The sequence below is a fragment of the Linepithema humile genome, chromosome 2 (assembly GCF_040581485.1).
Source record: "Linepithema humile isolate Giens D197 chromosome 2, Lhum_UNIL_v1.0, whole genome shotgun sequence".
Lineage (NCBI taxonomy): Eukaryota > Metazoa > Arthropoda > Insecta > Hymenoptera > Formicidae > Linepithema > Linepithema humile.
Window position 1 is genome coordinate 30,342,749 of NC_090129.1, and position 13,401 is coordinate 30,356,149.

The 13,401-nt window shown below is 43.3% G+C and overlaps 1 protein-coding gene across 13 annotated transcripts in view; it reads left to right on the forward strand.

Moving 5' to 3' along the window:
• The window catches only part of LOC105671696 (collagen alpha chain CG42342-like), a 134,769-nt gene that overhangs the window by 88,194 nt on the left and 33,174 nt on the right, over positions 1–13,401 (forward strand). For 10 of the 13 annotated variants that reach the window (XM_067350087.1, XM_067350093.1, XM_067350088.1 and 7 more), the window contains exons 3-6: positions 1,045–1,080; positions 2,311–2,346; positions 7,044–7,114; positions 8,700–8,787. In XM_067350087.1, coding sequence (XP_067206188.1) covers positions 1,045–1,080; positions 2,311–2,346; positions 7,044–7,114; positions 8,700–8,787 — 231 coding nt within the window. Of the gene's footprint in view, positions 1–1,044; positions 1,081–2,310; positions 2,347–7,043; positions 7,116–8,699; positions 8,788–9,569; positions 9,624–13,401 lie in introns of all 13 variants that reach the window. The other 3 variants (XM_012366065.2, XM_067350085.1, XM_067350089.1) reach the window with 3 other exon arrangements.

Below are 13,401 nucleotides of genomic sequence, written 5' to 3' on the forward strand. Positions count from 1 at the left end.
TCGACTAATTAAATTCGGAACTTTATTTCGTTTGTCTTTTGAGAAAGTGAAAATTTATTAGATTGTTTTCGCGGATATGTCTTCGATTAAATTAGCGTTTTGAAGGATGCTAATTACGTTAAACCAAACGCGAAACTCGTATATTTGTGGCGTAACAAACTTATTTATTGCAATTAACGTTTTCGCGATTCTTTTCTCTCGCAAAGAAATATATCGCTGTCGAATGACTCGGCGATTAAAATATGAAGTAACAGTGTAGTGTTGTTGCCAATAGAAAAAGAGAAATTGATATTAATTCAACAAACTCAGTTACGCCATGCCGTAATTAATCACTAACAAAGTTATACGTGTACATTTTTTTTTTGTATTTTAATATTGTTAAAAAAACTCGAAACTGATTTTAATTTCGTATTTACTTATACGCATTTTTCAATATACGTATATTTACTTTATAATTATACCGCATTAAATCGCTCGTGTAATTAAATTCCGAAAAGCTAATAACAGACATAAATATGAATTAGGGCCGAGTCATTACCTGTCGAACGATAATAGCGATCTTAATTATCGGCTTGGAAATTTTGTACCTATTGCAACGAGCGGATTCTCGTCGGTTACCAGCGTCGTGGGTGTTCCAGAAGCGTGCGATCGGATTTCCCTCGCGATTAGTGATCGAACGAGCGCATCGTCGCGTAATCAAAGATCAAATCGACGGGACACCGGGCGGTGGGGGAAAGACAGATCGGCGCGCTCGCGTGTGTGTGTGCGCGCGCGCGCGCGCGCGTGCTTATACGCCCGTGGAATATCTAATTGGCCGGAATAATTATTGGCGACGGCAGTGTGTACGAGGTCCTTACGACCGACAGACCCGTCGTATGTATACGCGAACCGGAGACCGATAATATCGCGGGCACGATCGGCCGGCCCGCAAAATAATCGCTTTTGCATGCGCGCGAGTGAGTACCCCTTCGAGTAATCCCCCTCACTCCCCTCCTGTGCCTCTCGTGTAAACGAGTTTTTAATTTTTTATACCCCTTCTTACAGGGTGTGGCCGGGACGCCGGGCAAGAACGGTTTTCCGGTATATTATTTTTTATTTTCTTTCCACTCCTTCTCTCGCTTCTATCTTACTACGTATGCTGTTTGTCTCACATCCTCACGCATTTCTTCTACTTGTCTGTCATATCTTTCTCACTGTCATGTACTTGAACACAACAACTCTCACCACATCGAACATAACAGTCATCAAGTGCTATTAATTACGTATCACGTAGCCGCTGATGTGCGATTTTTGCTCATTTGACCTGCTTCATCCGCGTGCTATCTCTCGATGTGGACTCTTCTTCTGACTCTTGATACAGCTGTTCACTTGTTAACTTTTTTTTTTTGCTGTATACCAAGCGCGATCGATACGCGCGGATCGAAGCGCGAAATCGAACTCTAGCATTTTCACTTCCAACTGCGCGATGCATCGCGCATCGCTTCGATGACTGACGGTGCAGCTGTATACGTTTGCAAACGGATTAATTGCATTCTCCACTTGTCGCGTATACTTCCCATTTTAATTGTTTGCAATCTTGAATCACCTACCAGCATTGATTTACTTAAAAGTGTCACGTTATCATTCCGAGGCAGTTTTAATTGCCAAATAAAATCTCGCGTAAGCAACTTTTTTTACAAAATTTTTTCATAAAATTTAATATCCCGAATAACAATGAAAGAAAAAATTTGTTTAATACAATTTGGATTACATCGTAGAAAATTGGATTGAACGCTGTCTTGCGAAATTGGAAAAATGCTGTCTTTTTTAATTTAGATTTATGTAATTACAAAAGTAATTGGATGCGAAATGTAAAATAGCCGACATTTGGCTGTCGAATTTGGTTAACAACTGCAACAACGATATTCAAAGAAATTCTCAATAAAATGGCACGACGACGAGTTGTCAATTTTGGAATGACCTGGCCATCAAATATGAAAGTTGCCCCGTCAATATCGAAGCTGCGCGAAATGAAAAATTCACCGTGTGCCGAAATAAAGTTTCTATCAGCGCTTCCTCGCGATTCTCAGTTGCGAGCAAGCGTACATCGGGAGGATCATGCGAATGCACTTTTATCGTACCTGGAAGCATAACGAACTCATCACGAATTCTGGTTTGTCGCGCTCGCCCGTGTTTATTACATGTTACATACACAAGGAATGATATTTCCAAGGGCGCGCTCAGCCCGCACGCAATTTTTCACTTTTCTTCGTTCGTCGTTACGGACGCCTGAGAGCGACGAGTAGCACTGACTGGCCGGTGTTCTTTCAGGGACCCATCGGCTTGGACGGACCCAAAGGTGATCCGGTAAGTTCGCTACATAATTTACATTTTTTTTCTCAATCCGCCGCGACGCCCACGAGGGAAATTAATCGCGTCGTAAAAACGCGAGACAAGATATTTTATTCGCAGCGTTTAACATTATGAATGACGTTATTTAATAGTATAATGCTTATGGGCGTGAGGGAATTTAATTATAATGTATCTCCGCGCGCACAGCGGCGAGAAAACCTGTTTCGCCGAAATTTATGCTTACGCGAGGTGTCATCATAATAAATTTAATTTTAGGTTTTATTGTGGCCGAATACGTCGGCCGCTGTTGTTGATTCGTGAAATTTTTATTTCGCAAAGTCGATCGGTGCGAAAACAAAAATTGGAATTTCTAAAACAGCCAGCCTGGCGATAAATGCGAGATATCTCTTAAATTCTTTATTTGATCGAACTGTCAATATCGGCCGTTCGCTTACATATTTCAATTGATACGTACAAAATTATATGCATTATCTCAATTTTCTTCTGCCCTAATTGCACAAATGTGAAACGAGGTCGCGCAAGACATTTCGGGAGCATCTGCCTGTTACATTATTCTCAGTTACCGAGTCGGGAATTTATTTAAATCGCATATCAGTTCGTTCGGTTTTAATTAAACAGGCGCTTTTCTGAAATACAGTCACGTGTCACGGGTGACGTGAATCGCTTCGGAAATGATGATCAAGATTCAAAAGCGTACATTGAAATGACAGATGTAAAGATAATGAGATAAAAGAGAGAGAAAGAAAGAGAGAGAGAGAGAGAGAGAAATCTTGGTATCGAGTTTCCGTCAAAGGCAGCTGTTCCCGAAAGAGCGAAACTTTTCCAGTCTACTTCTCGGATTTTGGTAGAAATCAGAATAAGTTATTTAGTTGATATTTCGAGTATACGACTCGATCACACAAATTTGAACACAAGAACCGGAAACACAGTGAAGTATTAATCGACCCGAAAACTTGTTTCGTCTTGTCACTTTTTTTTTGCTCCCCTTTTGTTTGCAACAGCTGACATATGCTCTACGAATTAGCCGCAAAAATGTAGGATGATCAATCATAGGGGCGATTCAGTCGGTATCGTATCCCACGGTACGCTATCGAGCTCGGTTTTTGACGTGCGCGGTTCAAACGCAGGCCATGTGAGTGAAAACGTATCGAAGTTGGAAATCAAATGAAATGTTATGGGTATTCAACGCAGATGTTTTATTTGTATCTAAAAAGTATTTACACAGATCCCTGCAAAAAAACGCAACTAGTCGAGAAAATCATTATTTTGATAGTGCGTAAATTGATTGAATCGAGTACCCTTTATAGTGCTTCAATATTCACGATACGTATCATCAATCAACACATCAATCGAAATTAAAGTGTATTAAATTTGCAACGTGGCCTGCGATCTTGCAAACATTGATCTTTTTAATTACAGAAAAACTTTACACAGACTTGTTAATGAAAAAGATTCCCGAGTAAATTAAGTGAAGCTAATTCCACATCTATGAATATATTACGTAGCAAAAGAACGTCGTTGTAAAAAGAATTTTATGAAATCGACGCTATTGCGCTAATATTGCAGTAAATCACATCGCGGGTTAATGAATCGTAGTGAGTTACCTGCGGCGTTCGCAAATAAAAAAGGGTGGCTTTTCGGTGAAATGGGAGAAAAATTTATTAGAATTTAGTATAAGAATTTATTGTATCCTTTAATTTGCGAGCACTCTCAGCAGCTCGATTTATCACGATTTATTAAGACAACTCCGCGCACTTGGTCGCGGTTGTAATAGCGGCGGTCGAATCGGATCGGAAGACGAATCGGATTTTAAATTGAAGATTTGCTCGCTCACTTGCACTCACTTACTCTATTAACTCCGCTGTTCGTCTGGAAGCGGTTACTCGTCCGCGCTCAATCGCTATATTTTCTCCGGGACGCGGTCTTTTAACTCCGGTCCGATTCATCGCTCGGACCTATTCATCAACTGCCCCGCTATTACGCGCTATCCTCTTTTCTCGCGGAACGGGCTGTCGCGATCGTCGTATATCGATGTCGGGACGACGGATACGAAGTCGCAGACACATCGCGCCACATCGTCGTCACCGTTTCATTTTGCTTATCATCCATAAATTATAATAGTCATACATGGATAATGGCGAAGAGATGTCTGTTCGAGGAAGCGGACGCGGATCGCGCAAACACGTAGGATACGAATATCGAAGCGACACGAGTTCGGATATCATATTCCGTATTTCTCATTCACTGTCTCGTTCTTATTATTGTCTCTGACGTGTTTAGTTATTACGCATGCAAAGACGACTGCTCGAGCGAGACGTCGGTTGCGCTTTCCAAGTTCTCGCAAATGACGAATCTCTGTATGTACTCGCAAATATACCTATATGACGAGAACTATCGTCGCGAATACGCGAATTCACATACGACATATTATGATCCAAGTTGCGCGATCTATTCGCTTGTGATTCGCCCTAGCATAAATGGGAGGATCCTTGCGCGAAGCTCCGTGATTAAGCGACGTAGGTCCTAGCACATGCGTGACTCTCGATTATACCAAGTCCTCGTCAACACGCAAAGTCTTTTTGCATGACAGGCCCTTGCATACGCGTTGGTGGTCCTTTGTGGCCGTCTAGTTTGCCTTACGGTAGAACAGCCTCTGTCTATGTACATATATATACACGTACGATACACGCCGGTATACGACGGCGTGTCGCGTATATGCGTTCGATGCACAGGATGTCGCAGAATTACTGCTATTTTCTCCCAACTACAGACGTTACGTGATTAATTAAGAAGCTTGACGACACGTTAATAAGTGCTTTTGAGATGCAAGCAACTAGATAATGAAATATTGTCTCTTGCTCCGTTTCAAATGAATTTTAATTCAATTGTAGCAATTGTAGCGAGTAATTCGAAATGCGTAACGAGGTACATTGCGTTTAAAAATATATATCATATTTATACGTGAAATATGAGAGAGATATACCGATGTCCAATAAAATCTTCACGGCAAACTTATCGATTTTGTGTCGAGAAAAATATTCACAGAATAGCGATAGTTCGTTCGTAGACACCCTGTATGCTTAAGTGTCTGACAGACCGAGGAGAATATACATGAAAATGTATTGCGTGATAGGACGAGGTCTCGGTGGCGGTAAGGCACAAACGACAGAGCAAACAGATAGCGGGAGAATGTGTCCAAGAGGAAGAGAACGTGGCGCGAGGGAAAGGCAGGAACGGTGAAAAAGAGAGAGATGGATGAGGGCGGGGAGGGCGGGTTGGAGAAGAGCAATAAGTGCATTGCAAATATCGCGAGATATTTGTTCTGTCGATGGTCGGGAAGAAAAGGACCCGAACGATCGACTCCTTCCACCGTGCTCCTCTCTTTGCCCCGACCGGCGTTTTCTTTAAACGAGTGCGGCAAACGAGTGTGTACACAGTCGCCGGCGACCGACGCCCGGACACAGAAACGGTCGGTCGGTCGCTGTTTCCGAGATTCGAATAACGAATCTGGCGTTTATATCGGATTTCGTGCAAATAGTCGCAGCGCAAGTTACAGCGGAAGCTTCGCAATTTGCCTCGGGATCGCGGAGTTTACTCTACGCCACTCGGGCGGAGTGAGAAAGGGACGAAAGGGAGGCGGCAAGATTCCTCACAAACACACGCTTTATCTCCTTTGAAATTCACGATCGCGTTTTCACGAAATATTTAGACCGCAATTTTAACCCTCACTGAGAATCGTAATCGGACCGATCTACGTGTGTGTACTCACAATTTTTGCGAAATGAAGTTTTACGCGGGCTTGCGTTCTCTTTATCAAAAAATATTGTCAGACGGTATTCTACACATACAACAATATATTCTTCGTACATTAATACAGTGGAAGAGGTAAATCTGAATAAACCGCTTATAGCGAAATAGGAATGATTCAGCTTTTCTGTCTCAGGATTTTCTCGAGTGCGGCAATTATAGATTCAAATCTGACTTAAGCGTAATATTCTATTGCAGTAAAAAATATGCGATTCAATTTAAACGCGCTATCTTTCTAATTCTCCTCTTGTTCTGTATTCTGATTTATCTAATAATTTTATTTGTGCTCATTTTTTAATATTTGTTATGAAAACAACGGAAAATGTAATTGAAATTATTTTCGAATACATAAATTGTATTGAATGTTCATATCTATTGAGTTAACATTGTTATAATTATAGTAATTATATTACACACGAGAATAATTAAGAATTAATCATGCATATTATTAAAAATAACTATAATGGTGAAAATATGAACATTTACATGTATCTAACTTTTCTGTAGACTTTAGAAATGGAAAATTGTTGGAAAGAAGATCTCATTTACTTTAATAGTAGAAAATTAGTGGAATTTTCTAAACTTTTTGAACTCTACATCATCGTTTTACGCGATAGTACGAAATTGCAGGTGAAATCTTCCCTCGTTAAAATCTTACATTTAACTGATTTAGGAATCACTAAAATCACCATAAAATAAGGAATTATATTTAAGAATACGAGAAAATTTTTATCTGTGTTTCCGAGTTTCGTAATTGACATACGAATTAAAGTTAATACAAATCGTGAGAGACGTTTACGTTTACAAAGAAGCGGCGCGCTTGTTCTGTTCATCGTGTCGTCGTTATTACTGTATGTAATACACATCATCTCTTTTGTTCGCAGGGCCGACCCGGCGACAAAGGGCAGAAGGGTGAGCTGGGCAGCCCCGGATTTGACGTCTTGTCCGCAGTGAAGGTATCTAAGCCACGCTATCTTGGCGGGAGTAAAGCAATATCCGTCGGCGCACTCGTAACGCGAAAATGCGTGCCGCGCTCTCTCATTTCTCACCCTTGTACCTCCGTCGTCGTCGCCCTTCAGACAGCAATCTCGTAAAGCTCCGTGTGTACTACGAAAGCGCGTTGGACGCGCGGAGTGGAGAGGCGAGAAGAATACGGGGATAAATTCTGAAGGACGGCGAGAAGAGGAGAGCGCGGCGGCAGGAGAGTGGAACGATATTTTCATCGCGCGCGCGCGCGCGCGTAAAGCTGCAAATCCCACTTTACGTGGTAAAAGTGCACTCGAGCGGGAACGTTATTAACGCCTTCTCGATCGCCGTCAAGCATCAAAGGACCGGCGATTAATCGAATAAATTACACGGATTTCGAGATTTCAACCCGGAAGAATTTCAAATATCGGGGGCGAGGAAATTAATGTCACGCGCAGAAAGCTCCTCTCGGCGCGATTCGGGTCAAAGGGGAGGGCTTCTTATGTACAAATCCTTCGGGAAATTATATAATCCTGGACGATCTAATTCGCCTCCGCGTTTATTCGCGATAATTAAATTTCGACTCGCAAAGGCGAAATTTGTAAAATCGTCAAGTGCTTGAAATAACATTTCGCGCTAGCGATCCTGCTCCGCGCTGCGAGAATCCAGTTTTATGTAACGTCGTTATTGAGGACGAGAACGAACGCTTCATTCCGCTCGAGCGCACTTGCACACGTCGATCGCGCGCTATTTCTTTCCCGAAGCTGGACGATAAGAGGACACTTCCTCCTGTCGCCTCGTCATTGGCTCGAGAACCCAGCTGTCTTCGTCCTGGAAACCAAACGGCGATTCTATTGAGGAACGCCGACGCGTGCAGGACGTATCCGCCCGTGCACATGAATATGCATACTGTTTGTGTCTAGACCGAAATCACTGAAGCTCTGCGTTCTCGATCCAAGCGCAACAAGCGCATCCGATCGATGCGCTCGCTGCGCACCGACGAGCAGATCATGCACGCACGGAGTCCGTGTGCGACGGAATTCAGAGACGATCGATGAGCGAAAATCGTCTCGGTTATTTGTGACGTACAAAAATCGTAAATAATTGGAAATTACAAAATTTGTTTGGTATTCGAACTGTTTGAAATGTTTTAATTTCTTGGAAACAAAAGTAGCCAGTAATATTAATAATTGAGAGAAACTATATGAAAAAAAAAGAAACTTTACGGGTTGAGTGAAAGTAACGGCGAGGTGGAAATCATCCTCCGCGGAGAAGATTTGCGCCAGCTGTTGCGAAGTTCGTCTACGACGCTTCGCACGTCGAATGACAGACAGCGAGCACCGAACGATCCGTCAAAATGCTGACGGCGATCGTAAAAACGAAGGTGAAATCGCCTTCGCCGATCTGGACGAGTTGCGAGAAACGCGTCGGTTTCTCACGCGCGCGCACGGACTCCGGAGAAGGAATTTCACGCGATCTCCATTCCGCGCTCGACGCATCGACCGAGCCAGCCACAGCCACACGACATCGTAAGCACGAGAGTAAATAAATATATCTTGCCTTTTTCGCCTACGGGTCAATGCACAGGGATTGGGGTTAAAGAGGTCGGTGACGACGCTCCGCGGCGGGACGCTTGGCTACGCGGAAATCGTCGCCCTCAAGGTAAACCGGCCTCCTCCTCCTCGGAAGGCGCGACACACTTCACAGTGTCGCGATCCGGACGGACGTCCTCCACACACTCCTCCCCTCTGTTTCCCGTCGTCGCTCCTTATCGTCGCCATCGTCATTTACCATCGTCGTCGTCGCTTCTTCTCTTCTTCTTTTCATTCCCCGCCCGCCACTATCCGCCTCCCCCCTGTTGTACACCACCTGTCTGTCAGTTTTGTAGCCCCCCCTCCCCCCCGCGTGCGGGAATCCGCGCGTCGTCGCGTACATCCCCGGGATGCGCGACAGGCCGGATTTCGTCCCAGTCGTTCTCTAGCTAGTCGTTGCCTCGTGCGGTGCTTTCGGTGTAGCGTTCTCTCGTTGGTTTATACGAAGCGAAGCGCGATGTCGATGCCCGATCGGGTTCTTCTTTACGTATCGCAATTTTACCGACACATAATTGTGCATCAGACAATTGTGATCGAACGATAAATTAAATTAAAGAGATCGAATGACAAATGAATTAAGAACGAACGGTCATCGATGACGCGCTTTCTCACTTTGGTTTTTGGTTGGTAATGGTGTTTACTTTAAGTTACAGTATTTAGGTATATCTCTGGGCATGCCTTGGATTCGGAAGAGCAGTGAGATACGAGAACCCACCCTCTCCCCTGTCCCGGAAAAAAAAAGCCCGCCCCCGAAACGCTTCCCGCCCGAAACTGAAAAAGACTCTACCCATAAACTCTGTTTTTGTCTTGTAGCGATTTGGTTTTTTACCCGTAGTGTTGACCTACTTTTAGGAACTTCAGGAGAAAGGGGTTAATATCTCAGCGCAGAACATCATACCACTGAAAGTAAGTGCGCCTGCTCTTCGGGAGCCCCTATTTCCTTCCTCTATCGTCGACTCCTCGAGGATTGGTGCTCGGTTCGAAAATTTCGCGACACATCAACGAACACGACGAAATGAAACGATCGGCTTGCGGAAAATAAAATAAATTTTTCAAATCTTTTTATAGCATTTATATTATCAATCTCACGCTATCGTTATTCAAGATATTTCCGCAAGTGTTGTACGTTCACTGAAAGTATTTATTATTTTTGAGATATATTTCGCTACGCGTTAAATCACAAAAGAAAAGAATACCGCAAATTATCTCGAATATTTTTGTAACTAATGTTTCACTCATTGATACATTTCCGAGCATTTATACATATCTCAAGGCATCCTAAATCTGTTGGCGAAAGTAGAAAACGCGCCGCTGAAACGAAGTGTCTTGTGCGGCAAAGAAGTCGCAAAAGTTTTCTCACCTCGGCGGAATCCCAGGGCGATTTAATTCCCCCTTTCTCCGAGATTGCGAACTTATTTCTCGCCGCGACAACCCGGAGTCCGGGGACGTTTATTTATCGGTCGGGCGACGGAGTCGAGCGCGCGCCGCGCTCGTCCCTTTAACCGCGTAGCAGTTTCTTTTATCGTTCGTATTTCGACGCGGCACCACACCGAGCACCGTTCACTCGACGCGAAACGAACGCGGCGAGAGCACGGCGGTAGGAGAGAGAGCTACGAGCTTGTTGTACCACGTACTCGGGAAGAACACACAGCGATCGTGTCGAATCAACCCCGCCGTGCTCACGCCGTATCGACATTCGTGAGATTCGCCAGACCCTATAACACACCCTTTTACTTTACGGTTCGATATCTCTTCCGTTCTTTCGCCATTTTCCTCTCTCTTTCTCTCTTTCTGTGTATCGGGGTCGTGTACCGCGTTACCGCGCGCGTATGCCATCTTCAGCAACGATTGTCCCGACACCGTGAAAGCAGACCGCCCGGAAAGCCGCGGGAAAAGATCGCCGTCTCTCGCGGTATCTGCTCGGGCGAATGCAAATCCCCCTCGCGTAAAGCAAATACAACCTCTTGGCTTGCTGTTGCCGCTTGTCGGTGTCGAATTCGTATTCCTCGAAAGATCGGAGACGTCGGAGTGCCAGCAGCACGCGATACCCTATACTCTTTCAGAGTGTAAGATGGAACCGGTTCCTCACCTCGCGCACGTTTCGTACATCCGTTCCGTGCTGGCGCTTTGACTCGGCACGGCATCCACGGAGTCAAGCGCCGTTTGGATTTCAAAGAGTATCGCCTCGTCGTTTGAAAGACGTCACCTTATCAAATTCTGAAGCCCGATGGTTTCTAAAATTACAGTTCCACGATGTGGAAATTTTCAGAGTTAAGTTTGTAGACGGATGTTGCAGTGAAGGAATTTTTAACTTCAATTTTGAGATGAAAGAAAATTCGCGTCTAAATTTTGTAAACTTGAATTTTAAATATTGCGTGATATTTTTGCAATGTAAATGTACTGAAAATTCGGTCCGCGGTATTCATGATAAATCTTTGTGATAATATCGAGTCGCGAATTTTTATTCTAATAATATATTCACGGCGGCAATGTTTGAAATAACAAACATAAAAAAATTTAGACTCGAATTTTGCTTGAATTTTTTATATCGCGGCAAAAATAAAAACGTTCGAAAGCGTATCAAGATTTTTTGAATAAATCTTCACGGTGCTTGAATTTTGCATTCATCGTAACACACGTACAAGGTGTCAATACTAAAAAAATATGTATGACTGGAAAATACAAAATTCACGAAGGCCTCTGCGAGAGGGAATTTCGCGCGAGAAGCGCGGATTACGTGGTCGCGTAGCCGCGAAAAAATCCCAACGGGAACGTGCGCGAGGGAGGGAAAAAAAAAATGCGACGGCCGCGCGCGATGCCGGCGCACATAAGGCGTGAGTAAAAAATGCACGACCCCGCCCCGCACCCGTCCCGCATGCCGATGCGAAATCGCACGCGTCCCTACAACACCGGGCGCGTGCGTGCGTTGCATGATACTACTTTGCCAGCCATCTGCAGTCTATCCTATTTTCTGTGGCATATAGTGCAATGTGTATACCCGCCCCTTGCGCGCGTATGTGTTTACCCGCAGGATGAATGCGCGGGCGATTTATGTGCGTAGGTGTATCCGTAGAATTCGCCTGCGATCGTATCGCAATCGCATGATCGCACGATGATGGTGTATTGATGTAGCTGTCGGGAATGAATGAGTAACTGCTGATTCCGCCGATGGGCGCTGGTCAACCGGAACCCGAACACTCAAACGTTAGCCGTGACATAATTCTCACGATAATTCTGCTATCAAATTATGTGGAGGACATGGATTAGAAAATTTATTACAGCTGATTGCACCAAAATTGATGAGTGTTTGAGATAGGAAAAAAAAATTGCTAGTGATATTGTGAAAGAATTGCAATCGCATCGATAATTATAACAAATGTTTCATATTAAGTTATTACGCTTTGCTATAGCGCAATATCGATATAAAATCCAACCTTTGCGTTCATATGACGCACAATACAGATGTGTTTTTTATTATATTTTTATTTCGCTCTCAGCACCTCTCATATTTATTCTACAGTATTGATTTGCTGTTAATTCGCCAGGTTTTTAATTATATCGCATGCACTTTTTTCCGGTGAGCGTATCTTTATTTCATTTTAAAAATGACGCTGCTAAAAAGAGCCGATCTATTTGAATGATATCGCGAATTTTTAAAATACGTGATTACAAGCACCATCACTTTCGGAGATATCAGTGTGTTACGATATGTTTGTACGAGCATACACAAATGGCGTATGCCTGCCGCAATGGCAGCGATAATGCAAAAGGGTAGCGCAAATAATGAGGGGTCATGAATTACGATAGCGCGGCTCCCGAGTACCGTAGGGTTAGCCATAATGAGCTAAATTTCCTTTCTCTATCCACATTACAGTGGAATTACGATCGAGTCGATAATGAGATGCTAACCGCAGTTAATTACGTTGTTAGACAACCCTATTATGTTTAAGTATTAACATAGAGTAGGTGCGAGGAATTTGTCGTTTTTACACTCTCTCTCTTGTTCCACCCACTTATTCTGTGCACACAAAGATGAAGATAAACGATAAATTAAATTGAAACTCAAGTATTTATTCAGCCGTGAACAAAAGAGGCAAAGCGCTGATCGAATTACTTAATAATTATTAAACAGCTTAATAATGATTAAAAATTATATTCTTTTAGTACAATACTTTTTTTTTTTTAAATATGCTACAGCATATATCCTTATTATGATTATTATATGAATAGTTTTCTCTCAGAAATTTTTGAATTTTTCTACGTTAAAGAATTTAACATATTATTTTTAGAAATCATAGTGTTTTCTATCTAGTATTGCGTTTTTATGAATATTCAGAGACTAGTTAAATATGACTCTCGGTGCAATCAAGCTCTGATTGGTTTTGGCGCATGCGAAAGAGAAATTAAAAAATAGGCTGCGCTGAAATTATTCTATGTTTTTTTTTTTTTTTTTTTTTACGGTGAAACATGTTGCCCTCGCGCAAAATGCCCGCGACGGCCGCGTATATCTCCGAAAACGCATCTCAACGAGCTATTCCGGTTGAGTTTTCATTCGAGGGGCACCTGCGCCCTCGAAATATGTATACATCTGGCACATGCATGCCGCGTGTCGTAGACTTCTCTAATCATGCGTTGCTCGTACGTTTCTGCCTGCGCTGGGTATGCGTGTGTTTTGTTGCCCCGC